This window comes from Rissa tridactyla, chromosome 3 (assembly GCF_028500815.1).
Source record: "Rissa tridactyla isolate bRisTri1 chromosome 3, bRisTri1.patW.cur.20221130, whole genome shotgun sequence".
In the NCBI taxonomy this organism is placed as follows: Eukaryota; Metazoa; Chordata; class Aves; order Charadriiformes; family Laridae; genus Rissa; species Rissa tridactyla.
The window spans coordinates 101238281-101265729 of record NC_071468.1 but is presented as its reverse complement, the minus strand read 5'-3'; the positions used below and the strand labels follow the sequence as shown (position 1 = coordinate 101265729).

The following is a 27449-nucleotide window of genomic DNA, read 5'->3' as shown; positions in this document are numbered from 1 at the left end:
ATATTTCTTCAAGAGCAACTTTATTCTGGGCAGATTTGACACAGAAGGAATGAAACAAACATTTATAACGTTTTTGAATGAAAACACTGAATAAACAAGAACCGTTCGTTATCTCTTTAAGATTTTACTCACCCTGACAATTCCACACTCTCCTTCCAGACAAGTTCAAAAATGTTCTTTCAATATGTTTTCCCCCTCACTTTATGGAACGTCCTATTCGCATCAACAGCCATATTAGATACAGAAATACCATGGAAGTGGGTTTTCCGGGTTGGTTTTTTTTGGCTATCATGGCACTTACATGAGACTTTTATGAAAATCTGGATTACGGAGGTGAACAAGTCCACTGTCAGGCTCCTTTATTTCCAACGGTCATTATTACATGATATACGTAAAAGCCTGAGAAAATGTAAACAGTAGGATTCTAAAAACATTTTTCATAAAGATGCTAAATATTAAAACACAAAGTAGTAGGTTACATATGATAAATTCTCAGATACGCGGCTCGTCCATATTTCAGTATAATAAAGACCTACATCTTTTCCATATCCGTATTGCACACTGAGACGGCACAGTAAAATACACAGCTCAGTCAACTCAGTCCTTACTCAAAAAATAACTTTTTCCAACTTCAGTAGGAATTTACTTGAGTAAAGGCTACAAGATCACTGCCGTTACACTTCTACTTAGCAAATTTTCTGTCCCACTAAGTTAAACTGGCAGAAGTGATTCTGAATATCAAGATTATTAGCTTTTTTTCCCAAAAATAAAGGCTTTAATTTAGGACTACTTCTTTTTCTAATCTTTTTGCTGGACTGACCAAAACCTGAACGCGATAGTCACGAACATCACTGCAGGGCTGATGAAGGCTCAGAGATTACAGGCCAGGTTCAGATTCATCCTGTGTAATACAAGTAATTCAAGTAATTTGAAACACACTGAGTAGTCCCCATCCTTGGTGGAGAGACCGTGGCATCTCCAGAGGGCTACTCAGTTGTCAGTGAGCCGAATTTCTCCTGAGGTGATTCTCACTCACCGCTGGTTTAGAGTCAGCTCACAACGAAGGAGCTCACGCTTAGCTGCCTGCAGTTGGGTAGGATGATTCCAAGCCTCAGCAGCCCCTTCTTGTGACTTGTTCGTCTCCTGCTTCCACTAGTAGGAATTAAGGGTACAGTACAGACTAGTTAAATTGCCTACTTAGGTCTAGGGATACTTAGGATAGTTTCAGGAAACCAATTATTATAATTGAGACCGATTATTCAGTGATAAAATAAATTAAATGGTATCTAGACATAAATACAGATATTTATTTCCACCAAAAGAAACAACTATCTTTCCAGTTCTAACACAAATATACACATTTCCCTTTCCACTTACCCAAAGACGCCATCAGCGTGTGCTTTAGAAACCGAATGGCTGTTTTATTTTACTGCTGTGCTTTGGCATCACTGCTCGGAAGCAGTTAGGTATGGAGTTAGTCCTTGCTATGAACAAATGACGGAGTAGCTGGACACATAACATGTCCTTGGCACGTGTAAGTCTTATATGTGTACTTTTTTTAATGCACAGACTCTTCTGCTCCCTTTTTGTCTTGTAGTGTCTCACTGTGGACTGAGTCTGTAAAAGCAGTGACCAGTGCTCCTCATGGCTCCCCCTGTAGCGCTGAGCCAGCAGCCTACCCTAGGGTACCGTTCCCCTGAATTCCTGCATCTTCTCCATGGGAAGTATGGAAAAGGCCAGCGGGTGTTACCTGCAGGCTGCAGTCCACAGCGGCTGCCCCGTGGTAGTGCTGGCAGATCCCACAGGGAGGATCTCACTGACATTCAGCTCCTTGAAAACAGCCGGATGCTGAGAACCATACCTGCTCTGATCCCTTTAGACTGGACTTAAGTCTCATAAATACAAGATTTGCCTGAGCTGTTCATAAAATGAGCTCTGGTGAGGGTTCCCCAAAGGTGAGCATTTCTGTACACTTCAGCTTTGGTGGTGCTGTTCCAAAACACAGCTGTAAAAGACACTCTCCCACAGCACTGCACTGTTCTAGCTTCCTTCTGTGGAACGAGGTGCAGGAACACCCAAATGCTGACCGTGATCTCAATCTTTTGCTGATGGCTGGACCCCGGCGCTCCTTTCCAGTGCAGAATTAAACCAGACTAAGGGGCTATTTTCTTTTCTTGATAACCCGATAATTCATTTTCTCTTATAAACCCAGTTAAACTGCTCTTCAAAGAGCTGCATCACTTTCTGTGAAATCAACCACAATTTTAGAAAGTTTTTTAGCAGGACCAGGTAAGGTCCCAAGTTTCCCAGCAGAGCCTGGGGGCTTAATTTACAGAAGCTGACATATTCTTCGCAATGTAGGCGAAGATGTATTGAAGTGAAGAAAAACCGAAGTAAGCTTAAACTGACTCATTTCCTCTGGATTATTTTTTTCCAGAAGAGATTTAAAACAGTTGCAAAAATTAAGGCAGCTGCATAGATACTCTTTCCTTAAACTCTGCTGCTGGCATATCACTAATACTTTGTTACTCTGAAACCAGCTTTATAATTGTTAATACTGTCTTAGACGTGTCTTCAGATCTTATATTCCCAAATATAACACAAAAGGAAGCAGCAGAATCTGATTTTTCTCCTTAGAAATCATTAGAAAATTCAAATGAATTTAACAGAGGTAGGTCCACATTCTATTTCATAGAGAACAATGCCAAAAAGCAACTCTGAAGCAGGACAAAAGAGCGCTGTGTCAGGAAACAGATCTGCATTCACCCTTCACCAAACAAGAACATTCCCCAAATTTGGTAAAAGCAAAAGAATGGAGCTGGAAAACTGGACAGCAGTCCAACAAAAACCTTGTAAAGGCAAAAATAAATTAAAAAAATAGCCTCCCACTGACCTTCCGCAGTGTCTCAGGGACTGCAAAGGGGAGTTTAGACTGTTAGTCACTCGGTCCTTTGATGACAGTACAAAGCAAATGAGTACAGGACAACAGAAGCGTGGTGGCATCAAGACGTGGCATCACTGAAATTACACAGCCTCATTTAGCACATAAGCTTCAGAAAAATGTCTAATGAATGCCCCTTCCTCAGTACTTCTCTTCCACTGCAATATTGCACCACTTTGCTTTTCTTATCCACTTCTATAAAAAAGTTGAATCTAATAAAGGAAAAGTTAATCTTTAAAAAAGTTTGTTATAAAAATTTGTCGTATAAAAATGCCAAACCCCCTAAGCCATATATACAAAATTTATCAGATTTATGAAAATAACTGGACCCAATTATATAACAAAACAATTTTATACAAAAAGGTACAAGATTGCATTCAAATTAATAAAAATAAAAGTAAAAAATCCCTAAACCCTTCAAAATGTCTCACTCATAGAAGATCTGTTTCTTTTAAATTTACAGGTATACAAAACAGTATCAAATTGTCTCACGTTAGCCACCATTTCATGGGGAACACGCACTGGTTCCGAGTATTTCCACACCTCACCGGTGAGCACCGTACTTCGCAGACCAGTCAACACGGCCGTGGATCGGCTGAGCTGGTGGCGGGAGAGGCATTAACCTTGGTGTGCTTTTCGGAGGCGAATTGAACAATGGCCGTCCAAGATGGGGTCTTACTGACTTCAGAGAAGCATAATCTAAGGGACAGAACAAAATGCCATGAGATAAAAGTTCAGCGAGCAGCTGCCCACATTGAACAGCAACTGGACGCAGGTCCAGACCCTTATTTCTTCAGGAAATTAAGCCTCCTTTTTTAATAGAATTTGCTGATGTGAAACAATAGTGAATCCATTCCCCAAAACCTTATCAGACAAGGAGTGTCTATATCATTGATTTGACAAGTGTGAATTCTGTGCCAGCTCTCACATCAACCTCTAGGTCCCATTGCAATACACTGTGGATAAACCCACGTATTTCATAAACACAGTAAAAATAAACCAAGTCCTTCATATGAAGTTCTGCAAGGCTATGAATTGTAGCTCCAGTGAAATATTTACAAATAAAGTAAAGCAAAGACATGTAGTTCAGTGCTGCACATATACAGCATTACCAGAGACACGAGCAAGGGACCAAGACAACTTTGGTTCTATACTTACTAGAAGACGGATCCACAACTGGTGCTAACTGAACCCTCTGCCCAGCAGAGCCGACTTCCTTCTTCAGAAATGAAGGGATATAAGCACTAGTTACACCGCTTGATCCTACGGGCCCTGAAAGAAATGGCAAGGAACACTTCAGCTCAACACAATGGATCTCCCAGACTATCAACAGATGATAAAGGTGTGCACTGATGGGTCATATTCAAGATCAAGCCTGATCATGGACTGATGAAAACAAGAACTGCATTGAAGACGCTACAAATCCACAGATCCTATAGATAGATGTCTGCTTTCAGGAGACTGTCAGTATCAGATTGCATTAATGATGAATGGAAAACAGGTAAAAACTGCGCTCCTACAAGGGCAATTTCTGCTTCTCCTTGACATCTAGACTTTTTCAAGGTTTCTCAAAGCTTCCAAAACTCAGCATTTCAGTTGCAATTATTTTGTTTGACTTCGTCCTGGTTTGCGGTAAAACAGAACCAATTTGCTGCTTTGTAATTTTACTTTTTAGCTGGGCCTCTTCTAACTGACTAAAGTCTGAAATTAACAGCATATTGTTCAGAGACTGTTCACTCTCAGAGTGATAAGATAGTTTGTGCCAAGGAATGGTACACAGAGAGGCTCTTGCTTATTCTGCAACCAAGGTCAGCTAATTCGCTATTTGCCCCGTTAGAGGGTCGGAAGCAGAGAAGCGTAGAGCGGTCACACCTATAGGGAGGAGAGAACGGGACAGGTGACCCAAAACTGACCAACAGGGTATTCCATCCCATCTGCATCACGCTCAGTAGAAAAGCTAAGGGCTCAAAGGGGCAAGGCTGCTCTGGCTCACTCTCTTTCTTCAACGGCCAGCATCCAAGGACAAGTGTGTCTGTTCGTCTGCCTTTGATCCCGATATGGGCATTCCTGACTCTAGATCCAGAATTCCGCTCCTGTTCATCACTGACTCCAGTCTGGGACTTTCCCTGTGTCTGCTGGTGATGCGATCGCCATCCTGGGAGCTGGATACAGTTTTGTATATATTGTTTACTTCTTTTTATAATTCTTATTATTTTATTATTATTTACTATTTCCTTATTTATTATTATTTTCATTAAAGTACTTTAGTTCTTTTTCTAAACTCGTAAATCTCCTTATTTCTTCCTCTCCTCCCTGGGGGGGCGGGGAGGACCATCTGTCATTCTGATTGGCCAGCCCGGGCAAAACCGCGACAGACTTGCAGCAACTGGGTCCCATGAGTATATTCGTGATTTCTATGCAATGAGTCTGGGGCTCCGGTGCGATACAAAGCTCTCACTGAAGCCAGTAACAGCACAACAACTTAATAATTAATTGGGACAGATTCGGGTTCCAAATTCAGAAAGTCAGCTACAAAACCTGTCTCTACGATGAGCAGGAACAGATCTGAGTGACCTGTAGAATAAGCTGTAGAAATTGCATCAAAAATAGTTATAAATAAAACAGTGTTGAGTCATAATGCAGATGGACACTGAACAAGTTAGCATGCACAGATCAGTTCCGTGGCACATATGCCTATAATGTACTAGAGCAGCGGCAAAGCATGTTGTGGGAAATGATGGTAATAAGTACAAAAGGGAAAAATCTAATGATATCCTATGCAGCTACAAAAGCAGCAAATACTTGTAGAAGAGCCAGGAAGGAGAAACGTGCTAGGTTCTCATGTAGTTTAGCCATTTACAACATCCTCCCATCTTGAGTCTTTAAAGAACGATTTTCTGATTAAGTTACATCCAAAATCTTAAGTTTTTTATTTTTTAAACAGGAGTTTCTAAAGGCCCAAAATGCTTCTTTGGGCCAAGATTCAACAGAAATTTTCTCAAAGACTTTCATAACAACATATACAAAACAAGTACTGTGCTGCAGAACTGTAACATTACACGAAAACCTGAAGCCAAGAAAGATTCAGAGGGAATACATAAATACAATCCAGAAACACCAATATGTTTAAGTACATCTGGTAAAATCTAATTTAAAAATCTACAAATGAATTGCTTCAATCAAATAATAGGGATTAAATACCTGAAATACCAAATGCCCCAAAAACCTGAAGAAAAAAAAAAATGAAGAGTTTTGCTTTTTGTCTGCAATTTTCAAAGCTGTAATTATTCCACTACTTCAAACAGCATCTATTAAAAGACATGACGACAGATGATGGATTTTATTTGCTTTATTCACATAACAAGAGTGGTGTGAATGATTACTTCAGTTTAGACGAGCTTCCTGGGGAAGAATAACCCCATGCACCAGTCCAGGTTGGGGGCTGACCTGCTGGAGAGCAGCTCATCTGAAAGAGACCTGGGAGTCCTGGTGGACAACAGGATGACCATGAGCCAGCAATGTGCCCTTGTGGCCAAGAAGGCCAATGGCATCCTGGGCTGCATCAAGAAGAGTGTGGCCAGCAGGTCGAGGGAGGTCATCCTCCCCCTCTACTCTGCCTTGGTGAGGCCGCACCTGGAGTACTGTGTCCAGTTCTGGGCTCCCCGGTTCAAGAGGGACAGGGAACTGCTGGAGAGGGTGCACAGAGAGCTACCAAGATGATTAGGGGACTGGAACACCTCTCTTATGAAGAAAGGCTGAGGGATTTGGGTCTTTTTAGTCTGGAAAAAAGACGACTGAGGGAGGACCTTATCAACACTTATAAATACTTAAAGGTGGGTGTCAGGAGGATGGGGCCAGGCTCTTTTCAGTGGTGCCTGGGGACAGGACAAGAGGTAATGGGCACAAACTTGAGCATAGGAGGTTCCACCTAAACATGAGGAGGAACTTCTTTACTCTGAGGGTGGCAGAGCATTGGAACAGGCTGCCCAGAGAGGTGGTGGAGTCTCCAACTCTGGAGACATTCAAAACCCACCTGGACGCGTTCCTGTGCAACCTGCTCTAGGTGATCCTGCTCTGGCAGGGGGGTTGGACTAGATGATCTCCAGAGGTCCCTTCCAACCCTATGATTCTATGATTCCTCCTCCATGACCATTTAAGCACCTGCTGGGCTAAAATAATTTGGAAACCTGAAAACATGACCTACAAAAGCTGATGAGGGAAACTGAAGGCAAGATGATGCATTTCAGGTTGAACGGACCTAAGCTGTCCAACCTTCTATGCACGTGGTACTTCAAACCAGAGTTTTGGGGATTCATTAGAAGAAATTCAGTTTAAGGTAGTCTCCAAATGCAAGGAACAGTGCTCAGAACCGATTTCAACAGAACAGACAGAGCAGAAAATATCTTCAGAACTGACAATGTATTAGCAACGGGTGACCACAAAATACAACTGTCTGGAACTGCGGAGGCATTACCTATTATCTCACAATGTTAAGTACAGTTTCTTACCTGAATTCATCCTGTTAATACTTCCTCCCAAAACAGAAGTTTTCCCCGGCAAACCAGAACTGGGCCAGGGATTAGATGGAACAGACTCTTTGTTTGAAGTGGAGACTATGCTATTCCTTGTGCTTATTCCTATTGCAAAAATGCAAAAATTACCATGCTGAAATCTATTACGGAGACTTGCATTCATTCCCCCTAAAGCACAATCTTAGAGCAGTTGTCCAGTTCAGTGAACTTAACCAAAACATTTTCACTGTAGTATGCCTCTGGGTTACCTCTCATACGGGAATGCTATCCCTGCAAAGATAGTAGTGTAAATAGTTCCACTAGCATCGATGGCTGCTTATGTTGAGGGACAGGATCCCTACATCACGGCCACAAATACTCTCATGTCACAGAAGTGAACCTTGCTACGTAGATGAAATCTACAGTTCGTATCAAACACAGCATTTCAGCCTAACAGTCACAAGATAACTTGAGAGTAAATAATGGCAGATTACATTTCTCATAGTACTGTACTCCTCTTTGGTGTATCTACTGAAACCACAGATTGTGCAAACAGTTTGCAGTAGAGTTCATATGTCACATGTTATTTGTATTTAATATAGATTCCATATTTAAGCAGGGTGTCTAACATGCAAGGATACGCTCGTAATTTTTGTAAAGCAAATGCAGGCTTGGGATCAACGTGTTTTACAAGCTCCTCTAGTAACACAACTTTTAGCTATAAAAACTCTACTTAAGCGATCCAGTTTGAAAGTCACTGAAATTAACTGTTTCAGTAAAAAAGACTGAGTCTACCACCATGATACCGTCTAGTTTACGTAATTAATTTTGAAGTACTAGTACTACAAGTTAATTCACAGCTAACACTGCCTTTATAAACAGAAACGATGAAATAGGATACGATTATATTCAGCTCATTATAAATACAGACAGCCATGCTGTCTGCCTCCTGTACTTCCTCCTGCCCCAGTGCTGGTCTCAGTATAGCAGAGGTTAATGTGAAGACAGGTATGCAATTCCTCTACAGAGACGTGCATTTGCATTATATTTAACTCCAAGCTACAGCAAAGCGTATTCCCACTATTAGTTAGCTTCTGTTGCATTATATACTCATGAGATAAATTTAAGGCACTTTTTTTCCAGTCTAGAAGACCAGTCTTATCCTTCTTAGGGAAGCAGGGAATAACTTGGCACAGTGACAGACATTTTCTAACCCACTTGAAAGTATAAGAGTATCCAGCTGGATGAAGAAGTACCAACAATCCTGTCCCCTTCTTGTAAGCAGGATTTATCTAGTTGCTGGACTGCTACCGTGTAGTTTGCATCACGACCATCAACATTAGCAAAGCTCTTACTCTCCTTGTTTTCTTTAAGCAGTAGCCCCCCCTCCACAAGCTCAAAGGATAAAGCCTCATGTACCAACGACTACTTCATACTGCTGTTGGAATTACAGGAAGAAAAAGTAGTAAGTATTTTTTACTAACCAGGTAGATACCTAGAATGTCTCAAGTAGTGTTGCTTTGCTGCAGAAACTCGCAACGTGGGAGTGTCCTGCTGTGGAAAGGTCGCATGGGAAGGTGCACTGCTGCCAGAGCCTACAGCATCCGAAGGCTTCAGGTCCAAAATGCTTTCAAATCTATAACCCAAAAATTGCTACACTTAGTCCAATTCTTATAGCATATGTTTATCCACAGTTGGCCTTCTCATCTCCACCCCATCTCCAGGAATCGTTTCCTCATACTGTGTTTGCTACGGCATAAACACACAGACAACAGGGAATATTTTCAGCCTGAAGCCATACAAGTGCCCCTGAAAAGCAGATCTGCACTTCTAGTTCCCTTATATATTGCTCTTAAAGCTTTTATAAATCACTTTAAGTTTTTCTCTACTGTGTATGATCCACGGAAACTGCAGCTCATCCCAAACAGTTTGTATGTGTGGAATATGTAAAAATGGTTCATATGTGAAATAGAAAGTACATATTCAAAGATTAACTTGGGAAGACTTAAGCCAAGCATCATTTTCAGTGTGGAAAAATGCACAAGGAATTGTACAGAAGGGTGCACTGTCCATCAAAAAAGGTGTTGCAATTCAAAGGTCAGCATTCAGCAACCAGCCAAGGCAACGCAGGAATGAGACAAGCTGCATGGAGACAAGCTTTACCAGCCTGGACATATGTTTCTAGATCCACAGAAAGCGTAAAGAACGTTATTAAAAAAGAGGCAAAGCCTAAGGAAGTAAGACCAAATAGCACACGAACATAAAAGAAACCAACTTACCTACAGAGAGTTTCATCGCTCTGCCTCTTGTTGTTTTTCAAGTCCATCTTTGTGATGGAAGAGCTGAAATCAAGGTCTTCCAAGTCATCCCAGTCTTCTGAACTCTTCACTGTTCTAGCAAGATGTCCCCATCTTCGCCTAGTTTTTGGCTTAAGCTCACCATTTATATTCTCAGTCCCAGAAGATGTTTTCTGTTACAAAGATTGAAAAGAAACAAACCCACGCACTTACACCAGGTGACAGAAACAAAGAGGACTTTTTTTTTCCTGTCTCAAAGGTAATAGTGGTAGAAGAGCTGTAATAACAGAATCCTAATCTTTCTTTAAACATGCTAAGAACACAATCTATAGCCTGTAGACATTATTACGTATCTTCTGCATTTCATCCCATAATAAAGTGTCTTGTACTGACAGAATAGAATAAGTTTCTTAGGTCTCGATTCCAATTCTGTTTATATTTCATTATACACCTTCCAAACAACTAGCTCACGCTCAATTTTTATTTCTTGACCCACCTTAAGAGTACAAAACTTCATGCACATTCATGTTTCCACAGGCCCGTGCCTAGACATTTATAAAATGTATTTTTCTTGCAGGACAGCATAGGTAGACATTTGTGTCTCTTCAGCCATTTAAGCTCATCAGTACATTTTAACCTTTTGCAACTCTATACATGGCCAGTACGGACCTTACTTAAGATGGATCTCTTAGCAGCATTCACACTGTCTGCTCTTGTCATCTATCTTATGAATCCAGTCTCCACGTATAATCAACGAAATGGTAGGTTCCAATGCTGAAAGAAGAATCTGTTGTTTTCCATGGCCAGCATAGAAACCCAAAGGGACTATTATTCTCAGTCACTTAAATTGGATGAAGGCAATAGCCCCCTTCCCCCTCATTTCAATACTATTTAGCTTAATACTTTTTTCTCCGGCATTGGTCCCATTAATATTCTGACCACGCTACATCCTTTTTACTCATATGAAATCACAGTGTCATCCTTTAACTGGTGCTTTACAACAAAGGGAGGCATAAAATGGCTTTGAAATGAGAAATCAACTGGCTTGCTTTATAGCAATTTGATTTAGATTTCAAGAGAGTAACTTCAAGTTTCTAGCAGAAAGTTGTAACTATTCTTTATTCCCATTTCCTGTCCTTTTAGTAAAGTATAAGAACTTTATGAAAGAGAACAAGAAAAGGAAATACAATTAAGGAAAAATCAGGTAGTATATCAGGAGGTCAATCTTATGCTAGATGGACCTTTACCTGCTGAGGAACCTTATTGTGAATTGCAGGCAGAAGAACCTGGTTAGACTTGTCCTCCTGTAGGTAGTTACTGTGCTCAGCTCCAGAGTTGTCTGTCTTATATGGGTACACCGAGTGCTGAGAAGACTGGTTTTGTTGAAAAGGCCTTGACGAAATGCGGGCGTGAGGTTTCAGAGGGGGTTGTGCTGGAGGGACAGGCTTAATATGCAGAGATGATTTATTAAGCAGTTCCTTTTGTTTCCCCAGTTCCTGAACGCCCAGGGCATGCCCAACCTGGAAGTATGGATATCGAAGTGCCTAAAACATAATGAAGATGTTAGGATCCAACTTAGAAAACCAAAGTTTTTAACTTACATCTTGCTGTTTCAGGTTTACTTCTCTTCTCAAAGATCTCTCACTGCAAAAAACTTCTAAAAGCTCACGTTCCTCACCGTATTTGTACCTCACTGTAAAACATTTGTTAATGGCTCTTAATACCAAGTTACAATCGCTATTTTTTGCTTTTCATTACCTTTGAGAGTTCTTAAACTATTTTACTTTTTAACTGCTTTAATTAGCTTTAAAGCTTTTTATTACAATTTGTACCAAAGGTTTGATATAATCGCAAAGGTTCAGCTATGGTCCTATTGACATCAAGTCAGATTTGGACCCAGAATCACATACAGTTTTCAAAAGGTGCCTGCCTCATTTCACTAGTTGGGTACTGCCACTACAGTACTGATATCTGAAACCAGTGGCTACCATCAACATCAACTGGACCATTACTGGTGCAATACTGATGACTTGGGCTATGCTTATGTTTGGGATGTTGGGACATATGTACCATGCAGGTGAGCTGAGACCACCCTGCAAACTGCCTTCCATAAGCCAGCTTTATCCCGGCAACACTGGACTGGCTGAGCAGACAGTGAGATGCACTGAAAGCTGTCTGAACGGCCAGGCCCAGAGGGTGGTGATCAGCGGAACAAAGTCTGGTTGGAGGCCAGTAGGTATTGGTGTATCCCAGAAGTCAATACCAGGGAAAATAATGTTCAACGTCTCCATTACTGATGACAATGGCAGAGCGGAACGCATCCTCGGCAACTTTGATGATGACGCAAAACCGGAAGGAGTGGCTGACACACCAGACGGTTTGTGCTGCCATCCAGAGGGACCTCAACAGTCTGGAGAAACGGGCTGACAGGAATCTGATCAAGTACAAGAAGGTGAAATACCAAGTCCTGCACCTGGGGAGGAACAACCCCATGCACCAGTACATGCTGGGGTCAATCACCTGGAAAGCAGCTTTGCAGAACAGGACCTAGCAGACACTAAGTTGAACATGAGCTACCAATATGCCCTTGCTGCAAATAAGGCTAGCAGTATCCTGGGCTGCATGAGCAGAGGCGTTGCCAGCAGGTCGAGGGTGGTGATCCTTCCCCTCTGCTCAGCACTGCCCAGGCACACCTGGAGTGCTGTGTCCAGTTTTGGGCTCCCCAGCATTAGAGAGAGATGGACATATTGGATAGAGTCCAGCAAAGGGCCATGAAGATGATTAAGGGGCCAAAACATCCCACATATATGAGGAAAGACTAAGAGCACTGGGACTGTTCAGCCTGGAGAAGAGAAGGCTCAGGGAGATCTTATCAAAGCATGTAAATACCTGAAGGGAAGGTGCAAAGAAAATGGAGCTGGGCTCTTTTCAGTGGTGCCCAGTGACAGGGCCAGAGGCCGTGGGCACAAACTGAAACACAGGAGATTCCCTCAGAACATCAGGAAACACTTTTTTACTGTGAAGGTGACTGAGCACTGACACATGTTGCCTAGGGCAGGGGGGCTGGTCCAGAGGACCTCCAGAGGCCCCTTCAAACCTCAACCATTCTGTGATTGAATGGCACGTATCAATAGGAATGAAAGAATGGCATCACAGCCTGCAGCCATACATCCTAACTTCACTCTGCTGCTATTCACAGTGACTGGATTATACTTAATTCATATGTAATTATTTACACCACGTTCACATACTCAATGACTGAGCACACACCCCATGCAGTTGATGTTGCATACAAAAGATAGATTACTCTCTCTTAATTACTCCCCTTTGTCTTGCAAATTGTTCTTGGCTTCTGCTCTTCTCCCTTCCAAGAACTGCGCCCCTGAGCTACTGTTAATTGACTCTATAAAAGGTGTCTCGAAGTGAAAGGAAGTGTCATATGCAGATTCAAGAAAAAGAAAACAAAACCAAACCTGACTAGCTGTTGGCCGCTTTTTGGGGTCCCACTGGAGCATGTCTCTCATGAGCTGCACTGCTTCGCTGCTAGCATTAGGTATGAGGGTTTTTAGGTTGTTAGGTACACACTGAGGCCAGCGAAAATTCATGGACGCTGAAAGTTGGTAGCCTTCAGGCCAGTCGTTCTGGAAGAATGAGATTTCCAATCACAAAGAAAGTTCAGCTGTGAAACATCCTAGTGCCCAAGTACACTAACATACATTCTCCTACCAGGAACAGACTGCATCCAGTTTGCCCTAGGCTGTTTTAAAGATTTCACTAGATATTTTCACCTCAAACCTCTTGTGAGAGGTAAGTCTCACTTTACATCTGACACAGTCAAAGGCACAAATGGAATTAGGACATAGGAGTCTTGACATGATTCCATTTTCTAGCCTCTTAAACCACAGGTTTACATGAAATATACAAGAGAAAATGAAACTTCTGCATAATAAAATCTCAGTCTAATTACTCTGTTTACTGTTGAGGGGCCTATTTCTTCTCCTCCAAATGTCAGGTTTTATAGCATAATTACATAATGCTTATTTCACAGGCAATAGGTTTTCATTTAGTTCACTATATACATAGTGACATACAATAGCAGTAAGCGTGAAAACTGATTACTTTTATGCTTACTGGTATTGTGCCATTCTGTATTGTAGAACACCTCCAGTATTATTGCAGAATGTCACTGTAACTACCTTCTTTGGTGTCCCCAAGACTTGGCAAATTTTGAATATAGTATCAATTTCACTGGCGCCTGGGAAGAGAGGCCTCAGTGTGTAAACTTCTGCCATTATACAACCAACAGCCCAAATATCTATTGGAGAACTATAGCTGGTGGATCTCAGAAGGACTTCAGGAGCCCTGTACCTGTAAGAGAGAAAAAAAAAATTAAAACAAAAATCCCATTGATCAGCACAAGTCAAACAGACCTACATGAAACCATTCAGCTCTTCATTCTTTGCTGTTACGAGCAAACATCCCTTAAAAAATTCCTATAATAAACATAAGACTTCACTTTTTTTAGAACGAAGAATGAAAACCTACATAAGCTCTCTGATGCCTTCCTGCCATGCAGCAATCCCAGCACATCCCACCTGTCTTTGTTCCCATGCTGCTGCCATCTGTAAACTGTCTTGCACTACCTGAAGCTTTTCAAATTACGCCAAGCTTAAATAAAAGTTTCATAAAGAGGAGGCATCAGAAGTGGTATTACCTTCAGCACAAATTTAATACTTCTTTAAAGGCTTGATTATAAGTTGCACACAATGTAGGCAAATACTAGCACTTACCATCTTGTGGATACATAGTCGGTGTAAGGAGGTCTAGATCTGATTTCTCGGGCTAAGCCAAAGTCTGCTATTTTCACAAGTTCTGGTCCCATGCAAAGGAGGTTTTCGGGTTTTAAGTCTCTGTGAAAGAACCCTAAAATTCAAATGAAATATTGAGACATCAAGAGGGCTAAAATATTACTGACTACCATCTCTGAATTGCAATGCCAAAGGCAAATGTAGCCTGTATTTTCCACCTGGAGTATTTTGCTTTAGTTCTTATTGCCTAAGCTTGAACAGCACCACATAAAGTTCAAAGCTTCTTCAAAACAGAGCATTCAGTCAGAGAGCTCCCCTTCAAGTGACACTTCTTTAACATAAAAAAAAAGGTACACCGTTTTAATGTTAGTTTAATTGTGTTGGAAACTGTGCAATAAAGACATCAAAAATTACTTCAAAAGTTATTTTAAACAGAATACAAATTAAAACATGACGTAATTTTTTTGCACTTTGAAGCTTCTTTTTAAATCTGAGAACATAATAATCTGCAAGCACTCAGTAAGTTACTGATCACCCTATCAGGCAGAGGATCTCAGCATATTTTTTTAGTGCACTCTGCATTCACTAAAACTTGATCACAAATGAGCATCTGGCAAGAGCTCTCTCAATACAAATGAGAGAAGAGGACTAGAATATTACTGACTACCGTCTCTGAAATTTCCTTCCACCCGTAGTCTGGAAAACTTGTCCTTATGCTTCTTTCTTGCACGCATCTGAGAATGCTGCTTCCTAGATACAACTCTCCCTGTAGTAACTTACTAGAGCTCTATAATCACCTTTTCAGAGACCTTCCAACATGCTTAGTTTTTTCCATGGCCTTGAATATGGTCTCACCGAGAAGAGAATGAACATCCACAAAGGATGTGTCTGCATTGTCCAGTATCACTATATTAACTTATGTTTGTTAGATTAATGCATGACAGCATTGAAGATGCAGTGCTGTAAATTTTTACCAACCCGTAATTACATCCTTTCTAGGGATATCAAGTAGATATTCTGGTTATGGTAGTTCAAGCCAGCTTGAACTACACCCTCTTAACGGAAGGTACCAGACAGAGCAGTCAAGGTTTCTTTTAGTATTTAATGCAATCACTTCTGTATTTTCCTGCACAGATGTGCAATACACCAACAGAATACTTTTGAAGCAATTTATTTCATGGCAAACTCTTAAAAAGAGCAATGGATTTTGTATTCAAATATGAAAAGATGCTTAGAATTTGGATGGACAAAGAACATAAAAAGTTTCCTTGACAAGCATTTCTATGCCATGTGGGACTGGAACAGAGAAATAGAGGGAAAAACAGTTCAATTATTTTTCCAAAACTGTTGCAGAGAGAATCTTGGGACAACCAGTTTTACACTGTGAGCCACAAGACCATCAAGACTATCCTGTCAGACTTGCCATGAATTTCTAGATCTTTGTAACTACAGATCTGCAACATCTTGGCAGAAATATCAGTCTAGTGTGTAGCAGGCCAGCAGTTAGTTTTGACACAAAATTGTTCATTCTTTATAGCTATAGTAAGTTAAATAGCAGTAAAAGGTATTCTGAAAGGTTGTGATGCATTTGACAATTTACTAAAAAAAGGTGGCTTACATTTTTGCAAATAAATAATTTTATTTTTCTGGTTTAAAATCTTTCGTATCTCACTGGAGCAGACTGGAATCTCTAGTTTGGTTTCAGAAGTGTATCCAAACCATATTGGAAGTGAGAATAAAGCCATTAGCATGAAAATGTTTTACAAAACAAAGTTAAATGTGTTCTTCAAGTGAACTGAAATGCTGGTCCTACAAGCCTTTCCCTTCCAGGACTTTGGCCACTGATGTTAGTTCTGTTTTGACAACCCCGAGAGCTGACCAGCCACATACACTACAGTGTATTAAGCAGGCAGAACTGCAGTGGGCAGCAGAACATGGTGAGGAAGTTATCATTAAAATAAGTACTTTTTTTTTTTTAATTAGTTAAGGGGGTCTTGTTACTACTGACTGGTGCATCAGCTTTAGCTTTTATCATTATTGTAAAAATTAGCTGGAAGGCTGTGCAATGAAAGCTGTTTTGTCACTCAGACTTCATCACTGTATCTTACAGATAATGTGCATTTTATTCAAGTACCTGTGTGTACCTTGAGAAAAGAGTAATTTTTCCTTTATTCTCTAGCTCAGGGGACCTCTAAACCTACCGAGAAATGTGCCCATTGACATCAGATGAGTTTCTGAAAGTGGTCAGCTGCCAGTCTGGGAAAGCAGAAATCCACAGAAAAGGAACTGAGCAAACCTTCACACTAACATATCAGGCAACTATAAAATATGGATATTTTCAATAATCTGGATCTCTCATATAGTGCCATCCTTTTGATCACTCCCTTTACTAAAGTTAGTAATGTAATTGTTAGTGTACTCATTAGAAAACTTACACAGGCGCTATCTTGCTCTAATTCAAAACATTTACAGCTAAAACATAACCTACCATGCTTATGGATAAATGCAAGCCCTTGCAGGATCTGATACATAATATTCCTAACTGTAGACTCAGGAAACAGCTTGCTTCTGTGGCATAAAAGAAAAGGGAAGAAATAAATATTAATGATTAAGTTCACATGTTAGCTTATGCTATCTAATGAACGAAAGATAAAAGGTAACAATGGCAATAAAAGTGCTAGATACATTTTAAGCACCCTCATGTAGTTTATTTCTCCAATAACACTTATGCAGTATTTGCAGAACTGCCATATTACATTACATTAAGACTATGTGACATCATGTCAAGACTATGTGGGACAGTGAATTAAAAAAAGGGAAAATAAAGAAAACTGGCCAAACCGAACAAACCTTAACATGTATAGCTCATCAGGCATGCACCTCAAGACAGCAAGGGTTCATGTTAATTTAGTGCATTTCATGCATAGTTTCTTCTGGCCTCTCTTCCAAAGCATATACAAGCCATACTTTTGACTTCACCTTGATATTATCTAACAGCTGATGTGCTACTTCTTTCTAATCTGTTATCTGAAAAAAACAGTCTCATCTGCTAACACTGAAAACAAGAGGCTCTTCTCCTCGTAACATTCAGGCGAGAAGATCAGCCCTGGCAGGCAGTTTAATGACAGCCCCTCTCACCAAGAGAGGATTCTGATGAAACAGCTCTGTACTAGCTGCCTCTGCGCATGCCAAAACACAGGAGAGATGGGCTGGCGTGGAGATCAGTGACAATTTTATTTGGAAAGAGGCTAACAGTGAACGAAGATGACGGCCTGGGCCTTATTCAATTTCCTGAGCTTGATTCATCTCAAAAACACTGACCATCACATATTTCAGAAGTGAGATCAGCTACTAGAGTCAGCTTTTCATATTTGCTTGCTTATTTTTCAAATTACAGCAGAATCATATTTCCTCTACAGTCCCTTCCAGCAAGGTTGGCAGTTTTAACTAAGACTTAAGCAAGTAAATCACATTCTCAAAGGTTTGATTTATACAATGTCTAACCAGTTCAAAGACTAGCTAAACTGTAGAGAATATGATGTGTAGCACACTTTTACAGACATCTGCCCTTTGTGTTTCATAAGGAGGTAGGATATTTAAAGCATTTCTAAGACATTCCTAAATATAATTGGTTTGTATGTTACACACTTGAATTATTTTCTCAAGGTTCATCATTTCATATAACTAAAAATCAGCACCCACACATATGTGCACAATTTAGTTGAAGTTGTTCTATACCTGGGCATGCATAAGTATTTTTATGCTTAAAAAGGTATTTTATGTAGCATTCACAGAGATATACTGTAACCATAACCTTACTTTGCTAAATCAAGTAAGGCTACTGTCATCTCCCAGGCTGATTCTATGGTCCATAGAGAGAAAATGGCCTCCACAGAGAACAATTCACAGCAAGGAGCTATTTTGCTACGAATTATTCACTGGAGGGTGCTATTAATTAAGACTTTATTAATGCTCCAGCAAATATTAAAAAAAGCTGGATTTTATTGAGAATACTGACAAATAAAATATAGAGTCTCTGGACATGTCAGCTCAAATTGCAAGGAAAAAAAAATATTCTTAGAATCAATCCAGAATTTGACCCCTCGTGATTACCTTTTCAACCACTTTTTATACATTCATTTATTTGAGGAAGCTGTAAGAGAGGAGGTGGTGATACCACCCTCTAATAGAAAAAGTATTGCTAGTTGGAGTACTTACCTAGAAGTCAAAAGTTCTAGGTTTAATGCCTCCTCAGCATGAAGGCTGTTAAAAGTCTGGAGTTCCTAACTCTCAAAAGACCATTCTACTTGTGTGCCAGGCTAATCTGGAAAGAGGCACTGGAAACTCACTAAACCATGTGGAATATGCTCAAAGGTGACAGCCACGGTTCCTACTGCAGCACGCAGCTTTAAGCCATCGTGATCTAAGCCTAAACAAATGATCCAAAGTCCTTTGAAAAGTAACACAGGTGTTAAAAGCACACTGCACAAGTAATTCATTTATATCAGGAATGGGTGATGCTGTCACATACCTTTCTTTCATTAACTGATAAAGATTTTCCTTCATGTATTCAAACACAAAATACAGATGATCATTTTCCCTGATAACTTCTTTCAGCTTTACTACATTGGCATGGTTTAATTTCTTCAAAGACTAGAAACAGAAAATACAAACAGGATTTTACAAGGGTGCTACTCTAATGAAAAAGAAAAAACTATTTCAGTAATGCAGAAGACTTGGCTTCAAAAATTCGTCAGTATTTTAAATAATCAGACAGCTCTGAGAACAAAGACCAGATCTCCAAGTATTACTAGATACATATACAGTATACGTACCAATTAATGCACCAGTCATTTCAAAGCCAGCTAATCTGGCATCACAGTAGGCACCAAAACAAAACCCAAAAACCTGTCACAGTAGGCATTTTCTCTATAAGTAACTTCCTACTGGCAGAATTCACACTGTTCTTGTACTTGCACTAGCAACAGACAGGTTAGACTCAGGAATAAATATAACCCTGGAAACTGGTATTGTGGATTAACCCTGGTGGGCAGCTGAGCTTGCTCATCCGCCCCTCAGTGGGATGGGGGAGAGATTCAGAAGGGCAGAAAGTGAGGAAACTCTTGGGTTGAGATAGTTTAATAGATAAAGCAAAAGCTGTGCGCGCAAGCAAAGCAAAATGAGGAATTCATTCACTGCTTCCCATTGGCAGGCAGGTGCTCAGCCACCTCCAGGAAAGCAGAGCTCCATCACACACAATGGTTACTTTCAAGGCAAATACCATCCCTCTGAACATCCCCCAGCTTTTACTGCTGAGCACAACGTCATAAGGAATATCCCTTTGGTCAGCTGGGATGAGCTGTCATGGTTGTGTTCCCTCCCTGCCTCTTGCCTGCTCTCAGCCTACTGGCTTGTGGGGAAGTGTGAGAATGACAGAAGGCTTGAGGATGTGCAAGCACTGCTCCCCAATAATTAAAACATCCCTGTGTTATCAACACTGTTTTGGTCACAAATCCAAAACGTACAAGCTGCTATAATTAACTCTATCCTACCCAAAACCAGCATACTTGGGTCTTCATTCTCCCTTCTTTTTAGATTTTCAGCGTATTCTATATTTATTCTTGCTGTAGCAACACAGTACCAATACGTGGTACTGGAAGTGACCTAGGTTTTCTGCATGTTGGCAAGAGTGACAGCAAGGACTAGAAATTAAGGGAGGTCCTTAGAACATACCCCTAAAGCTTTGCTGGTGCCAGAACTTCACGCTATATGTCTGTCCCCAAACCAACTATCCAGGAACAACTGTGTGCACAAACGTTACTGCTGAGCAAAGGGCATGTGTTGTCAAGCTCTGAAAAACAAACACTAATCAACTACAGATTTCGTGATAGGAAAGCTCTCTCACTCAGTCACCACTCATTGCAAGGAGGAAGCAGCTCTCTACAACTAAATGACCTTTGTAAGACTAAGGAATTTTAGTAAGAATTTTTATAAGACTACAGACACTCCATTCAAATGCAGAGCCAGGAGAAAGAACTGTAATGCCATATGACACAGTTCATGTTGTGGGGAGTTTTTAATAAAAGGGTTGGAAAGAATTTGATGTTACCCCAAAATGTGATGGGATCCTTTAATTTAAAGTCAACTATTGAAGCAAAGAAGTACCTTAACCTCTCGAAGGTTCATGCATTCTTCCCAGGAATAAAACTTTCTCTTCATTCTACAATAGTAGAGCGAAAAAACGATTAATACACGGTAAACATCAGCTGGTCTTAGATCTGTAAGTCTTCTTACATCTTAACAATTCAATTTTTCCATCAAAATATAAGGTGTTACCTCATTTGTCAAAAAGCTTTACATCTCTAGACAAGGTATACTCTAATAGAGCTTAAAAGCATTACTATTTGTCATGGTTTTGGCCTCAAACCAGGACACTATTACACAGGATTGCCTTTTTTTGCATATATATCTGGCTGCAAAAATTTCAGAGCCTTCATCAAATCAGGGCATGCTATTTTTCTTTCCAGTATATAATGTGGCGGAGCAGTGTATAACTGTCACAAGAACAAGGATTTCAACAGTTATGAACAACTCAGACTAAGTTTTGAATCAAATCTAAGGAAGACCAAATCACTTCACTGGATCTCAAATTTTATCATATTCTTCTTGCTCCTCTTCTCTATATTTTGATTTCTCTGTAATTTCAGCACCTTTCCCCTCTAAGTTGTATTTCTTCATTTTTCAGTGTCTGCTGTGCCCCATGTTTCTATCTGCCCTGCAAGTTGCATCTATCATGCCAACCGCTCTTTGAATTCTGCCTTTCCTTTCAAGCTTATAAGTAACTCCGCTCTAACAGGAACAGACTGCGTGGTAGATCTGTTTTCTCCTAAGCCAGACCATAACTCTGAACATAGTATCTGTGTGTAACGTATGGTTCTATTTGTTCATATGCGTTTTGACTACAACTCAGTTCTTTCACACATAATTCTATGCTTTAGGACCAAGAGGATGAAGGCTCACTGCACACACACACACACACACACAGAAGAGCACAGATTAAACTTACAAAAAACATAGCTACTTAGAGTCTGTATTTCAGAGGGAATTAGGCACCCTTTGAAGATTTGAGTCTTTGTGAGACTTAAATAATAATTCAGTATTACCATTGTAATAAGTTTACAGTTTGAAATCAGCTCTTAGAGTAACTTAAGAACTACAAGCTCTTCATTCCATGAAGGGGTCTAAATTATTTTTTTGTTTGTCTGTTTAAGCAGTGTTTTTGCAGTTACTGTCTTGTGCGTTCAGCCACCAGGCCATTTCTGTTCTTGATAATGGATTGGTGTTAACCTGTAAGCTAAGACAGTACATCATCTTCTGGTTTGTTCTGAAACTTCTGTGTTTCCACCATGTTGCAAAATGAAAATCAAAGGTGTCTCTGGCAAGGTTCGATACAGGAAAAATACCCTCAGCACGCAGGATTTTGAAAGTTGCTAAAGCCAGCTATTGACTGCTCATACAAACCAGCATTATACTGAAAGCTCTTTTGACAAGCACGTCCCTGGGTCATGGTTGTCGGTATTTCAGGAAGGGGCCTGCAATGCTTTACAGCTGTCTCTTACCACCACTAGGACAAATGAGCCATTTACAAACTGAGGTCACTGCTGAAGCGGCAGAGAAAATCATGTGGATTTCTCAAGGAATTTTAAGAAAATCTTAAGCTAAAAAGACCAATAAGTAGTAGCACATAAAGACACAGATAATGGACAATGAGATCCATTGTGTTAATTATCACTGCAGAATTAACATTTTACTGGAAATTAGACCATGAGACGTACGTTCCATGTAAGCAGCACAGAACAGCATAGAACAGATTCCAAAGCAGCGTTGCAGAATAATCTAAATAATACACATAATACGTGTTCGACTGCACGTAGTAGCAGAGCACTGTTACAATAAGCCTATGTATTTCACCCTCTTTATCTTCTGCTGGGGCTTTGGATGATACAAGGAACTGGAGCTTTGCATGCTGCCCCAACACAACTCCAAATACAAATGTTGCATGGAATGTGAAATACTCCAACCAGCATAGCCAAGGGATGGGGACCATACAATGGAAAAACCTGGACCATCCACCACTAGTAACAAATGAAAATACTTACTTTTTAATGGCTATTAGCTCTCCAGATTCAATGCTTCTCCCTAGGAGGACAGAGCCGTAGGTCCCATCACCAAGCTGTCTGATAGTAGTGTACCTATTCATGATGAGGATACTTTAGCTGGAAGCGCATTTCAGTCCTTAGTGTTTCTCCTCCGAGTGTAACCAGTTCTTTCTGTGGCAGCATAAATACAGAGCACTCAGGACAGTGTGAACAGTTGCAGGAATCATGTTTTCAAGACTTAGCCTGTGGTCTGAAAGCACAGAACACAATCCGTTTGATTTCTGTACCCTTCTGAGATTGCTTGTTTGCAGACTCTATTCTCCTCCTTGTAAGCTAAACACAAATACTTATCTTGGTCTCTCACCAGAAAGGGCCAACCTGTATCTGGATTCAACTGGGTATGTTCCCCAAATCCACTCTCAGGGTAAAGCACTTTACAGCAAGCTTGCAGACAGCCCTAACAGGAGAAACTATTACTGAAAGCAGAGAATAAAGTCTCATAGCTTGGAGAAAATAGTTTGCTATCAGAAAAATGAAGAATTACAGTAAGATAGGAGGGAATCTGTTCTAGCCAAATTATCAGACATGCAAGTCACCATCTCACAAGTTGTACTGTCATCAGTTAACACAAACCAATTTCCTGACTTTCCATAAGGTACTATGCTAGAGATATAGTCATACATATTCCCTTAAACAAAGTCTTCAGAGGAAGAATATTATATTCATGTCAGGTAAGACCAAATGTATTTCATTACAGCAGCCCTAAGCATTAATTAGTCTCTAGAAGTACAGATTACTTATTTGACCTTTTGTCCTGACACTGCATGAACAACAGAATGCTAGATAATAAAGCAATAAAGTTATAATTTCCTCATTTAAACTAATCATTGCTAGTATTTCCTACACTTTCGTCTGGAACAAATGTGATCTATTCCACGTAAATTAACCATACATTTGGAATGAACCAGAATTCCCCTGCAATGAGGGTTCGGTCCCCGTGTTCTGATTTTCTCCAACCCTAAGAGGACAGCAATATTCATGGCTGGTGACTTTTGTCTTCTGTAACCTGCATTTAAACTACATTTCCAAAATTTTTTTGGTAGCAGCCTTAGACGTCTCCTCCATCTTGTCTTATTTCACAAAGCAAAAATAGGATTTTAAAAGCAATGGGATTATGTTGCTTGTACTCTGAACTGACACTGATGCAGAGCCACAATCCTGCAGATGCAAGATGTTGTGAAGATCCTTTGTTTTCAGTCTCCTAATCCTATTAGTCCCACTAATACTGACACAGGAACGAACAAACAAAAATTAGGAAATACGATGTTAATACACCTTTTGACAATTTTACACATCGTGTATGAAAAAGGAACAGCATGTTTCTAACACCATCTTAGATACTGGGTAGTGTCTCAGACAGGTAGGAGGAATTGCCTCTCTCCACACACTACTACAGAGAACTATTACTGAGCACCTTAAATTAGAGGCCTAATCCCACATTTTGTACTACTTGCCAAAGAACACAGAGCCTGTCTGTAAGAACAGCACTTTGCAGTACCAGTTTCTTTTTGGCTGGTTTTCAGGCTGTGCACCTGCATAGCACAAAGCTATATTTAGGCAATGTTCTGCATCTAGGTTAAAAAGCTTTAGTTACTCCAGCTGGTCAATGACCAGGTGTCAACTCAGAAGCTTTAACTCCCAGGCCTTTATTCAGATCCTTGGCAAAAATTTCAAACGACAACAAAACCTTGCATGGTCTCCTAGTCTGAAAATGTAATACTTATTAATATCCAAACACATCATTTTATATAGTAACTTCAAACCAAAAGAGATGGGACTTGTGGATTTTCCAACACATACTCCTCTAATGCCAGAGTTCTGAAATTGTAATCGTAACAGATGCGATGGCGTACAGTTTGCGGACCATTACACTGCCCCTGGCTTACCATTCGCATGTCCCTTTCCAGCGGACCGTGACTGCAGACAAGGAGCGTCTTTGCCTCATGTTTGATAACCACAGCAAACCAAAAGACGCGTTAACACTGCTAGCACGTGACATTGCTAGTAATAATCACCAATGGATATCACGGACAGACTGCTTGTCTGAGGTCTCTTGAATAGATGAAGTGGTGAACTTAACTGCCTATTCCTTACTGGGGATACTAATTTAAGCCTCTCTCCTTTCCACAGACCCCGGTTTTCACAAAACTTGTAATCTTTGCAAGTCCAGCTCTGCTGTCAAATGTGACCAAAACAGACAAATTAACTGAAATATTTCTGAGGCATAAAGCAAATGCAAAGAATCTACAGAGAAAAAAAACAGTCAGAAAACACACACTTCAGTGAGGAACGCATGTTAAAAAACACACCAGGATGCACAGAAGTTAACATGGCTCCTACGGAAGCACAAATCCACCTGTATGAAAATCTACTGAACAAAATCTAAATGAAGTCTTCTTTGGTTAATTAGATCAGTACCATTTCTCGTTGAGCTTAACAGTGAAATTGTTTTTAATTAAAATCTATTTCACTTTGCAAGATTTATGTTCTGTCCTTACCACCTTCTGCTATCTCTCACACTTGACTAAGGGAATAAACTAAACCTTAGCCTGCAGACAGTTTCACCTAAGCAGAGTCCCACTGACATCACTGGAAAGAGCATGAGTCTCTCAGAAGCAGTTTGCAGAGCTACAGCCTGTATCATCTAGTCGAGATTCTAGTCTGGAATTACAATCTAGGCAAATTCACATCGTTAGAGGATGTAAATGCAAACTGCAAAACCATCTTGGGAGTAAGAGTATCTTGACACTAAACAGAAAAAAGTGAAAGCCTTATCTTCACCGTATTGTAACACCGTGTTCTGCCTCCACCGCACCTATAAACCTTTTTTCCCCACACAAATCAACCAGCAAAGCCCCTTTAAAAGCAAGCCTAATTTAACGTATCAAGACTACTTTCTGACTCCAGGTATAACTCAAAATTTACTATTTCGCTTATGTACGCTTCAAGGAATCATCCTCTCCCGTTTGACGGGCTGCAGCCCCGAGAACTGAAAGCGAAACCGCCTCACTCTGCCACAGCTGAGAGAGGCGAGCAGCAAGCCATCAGCCACAGCCTTTTAAACCCTGTCCGGTGCTGCGGCAGCCGCTTGAATGTGTTACCGGTGGGATGGATGCACGGAGAAAGGCGTGGTTTAAAGCCGCGGGTTTCAACCGACGTTGTCCCAGCAGCCGCTGTTTGTTTGTCAGTGAAGGCTTCTGGGGTGCCCCGTGAGATGAAAACCAAGGCAGGAGCACGGGGAGGTGTCAGCCCCTCGGCAGCGGGGGAGAGAGATGGCGGGGAGGCGACCCAGGCGCCCGTCCGCCACCACAGGCCAGGTCCTGGCCGCCGCCCGGCCCGTTCCCAGCCCGCCCAGTAACCCCGCTCCAGACACGTACTGCACTCGAGCACCTCTCTCCCCCCGCGGCGACGGCGGTACTCACGGCGTGCGGGCTTCCCCTCCTCCGGCCGAGCCCCGGCCTGCCGAAACCGCGCCAGAGGCGCCTAATGGCGGCGCTCGGCCTCCGCCGCCCCCGGCCGCCCTCCCGCGCCGCCCCGGCCCAGCTGCGGCCCACGGCGGCCGCGGGCCTCCCTCAGGGCGCCGCCGGCCGCCGAGCCCATGGTGCGGCCCGCCGCCCCGGCCCTCCCCGCCCGGCGGCGGCGGGGCTCCCCGCGGGGGGATAACGACGGCGGGCGGGCGGGCGGCGGGGCTGGCGCCGCTCCCCTCCGCCCGGGGCCCCGGCAGGAGGGCGGGCAGGGGGTTTAGAGGTGTCCCCCTAAAAAGCGGGCAGCTGTCGCGGGGGGGAGAGGCGGGAGAGCTCCGCCGGCGCTGCCAGAGAGGGGATTTACGGCTGAGCGGCGTTTTAACGTAATTGAAAAAATTAAAATAACAAACCCTCAGGTGACCGGCCTCTCTCACACCCCCGAGAGGCGTTCAAGTAACAAAACAGGAGCACAGAAATACCAAGTTGTGAACAAATGGCAAGAATATCGACAATTTAACCGCTGCTGGAGGGCCAGAGCCTTCCTCACCCTAACACCAAAATCTCCCCTTGGCTCCAGTGGGGTCAAGGGAAGAAAAGGGAAGTGGGGCAGAAAGAGGGAAAAGAGGAACAAAAAAATTGGCCTCGAGCAATCTATCATCAGATCTAACTGTAATAATGATGAAGTCCTAGCTTCTTTTTACCCTTCTTCACATAGGTTTTAAAAGGAAAGCACAGAGTTCTTTCCCGGGGTTTGCAAGACGAGGCGAGCAGGTGGTGTAATTTGGCAGCATGTAAAATCCTGGGGGAGGATTTTACACTAGTGAACCCTACAGTGAAATACACTTACTTGAGGAGACAGTAATTCGTTTAAAAAAGGTGTGAAGGAGCTCCAAACAGCTCTGGATGCTCAGCCCCCCACCCTCATCTAAATAGAGGCTAGTCTTTGCATTTCTTAGAATAAAAAGAGTTAAATTCCCTCTTACGGACTCGGTGAAGCCAGCAGGTGTGGTGCGTACTTACTCAAGAGACTTCTGCTTTAAGCCATCCCTATTACATCTCACACACACAAACCCGTGTGAGTGCCCAGTCCAGTGACACCCTGCTTCTCTGTCGCCGAAGGCAGGGTTTCTCCGTCCCCAACAGAAGAGACATACACCCAGGCTGGAGGAAAGCCCAGCAGCTTCAATTCCAACCCCAAACGAGATGCAG

General features: G+C 41.6%; 1 protein-coding gene across 21 annotated transcripts in view; it reads right to left on the bottom strand.

Moving 5' to 3' along the window:
• Positions 1-27449, bottom strand: part of CILK1 (ciliogenesis associated kinase 1) — a 28180-nt gene continuing 731 nt past the window's right edge. For 6 of the 21 annotated variants that reach the window (XM_054194977.1, XM_054194981.1, XM_054194975.1 and 3 more), the window contains 14 exons: positions 22717-22966; positions 20723-20777; positions 19089-19210; positions 17046-17125; positions 14540-14672; positions 13946-14117; positions 13223-13390; positions 10997-11293; positions 9732-9922; positions 8937-9088; positions 7450-7578; positions 4100-4213; positions 3490-3640; positions 1-399 (listed from right to left, as the gene is read on the bottom strand). In XM_054194977.1, the coding sequence (XP_054050952.1) occupies positions 360-399; positions 3490-3640; positions 4100-4213; positions 7450-7578; positions 8937-9088; positions 9732-9922; positions 10997-11293; positions 13223-13390; positions 13946-14117; positions 14540-14672; positions 17046-17125; positions 19089-19210; positions 20723-20777; positions 22717-22817 (1905 nt within the window). In that variant the 5' untranslated portion in view covers positions 22818-22966 and the 3' untranslated portion in view covers positions 1-359. Of the gene's footprint in view, positions 3641-4099; positions 4214-7449; positions 7579-8936; positions 9089-9731; positions 9923-10996; positions 11294-13222; positions 13391-13945; positions 14118-14539; positions 14673-16758; positions 16975-17045; positions 17126-19088; positions 19211-20722; positions 20778-22716; positions 22967-25877; positions 26136-26198; positions 26343-27449 lie in introns of those variants that run through there. The other 15 variants (XM_054194986.1, XM_054194987.1, XM_054194985.1 and 12 more) reach the window with 11 other exon arrangements.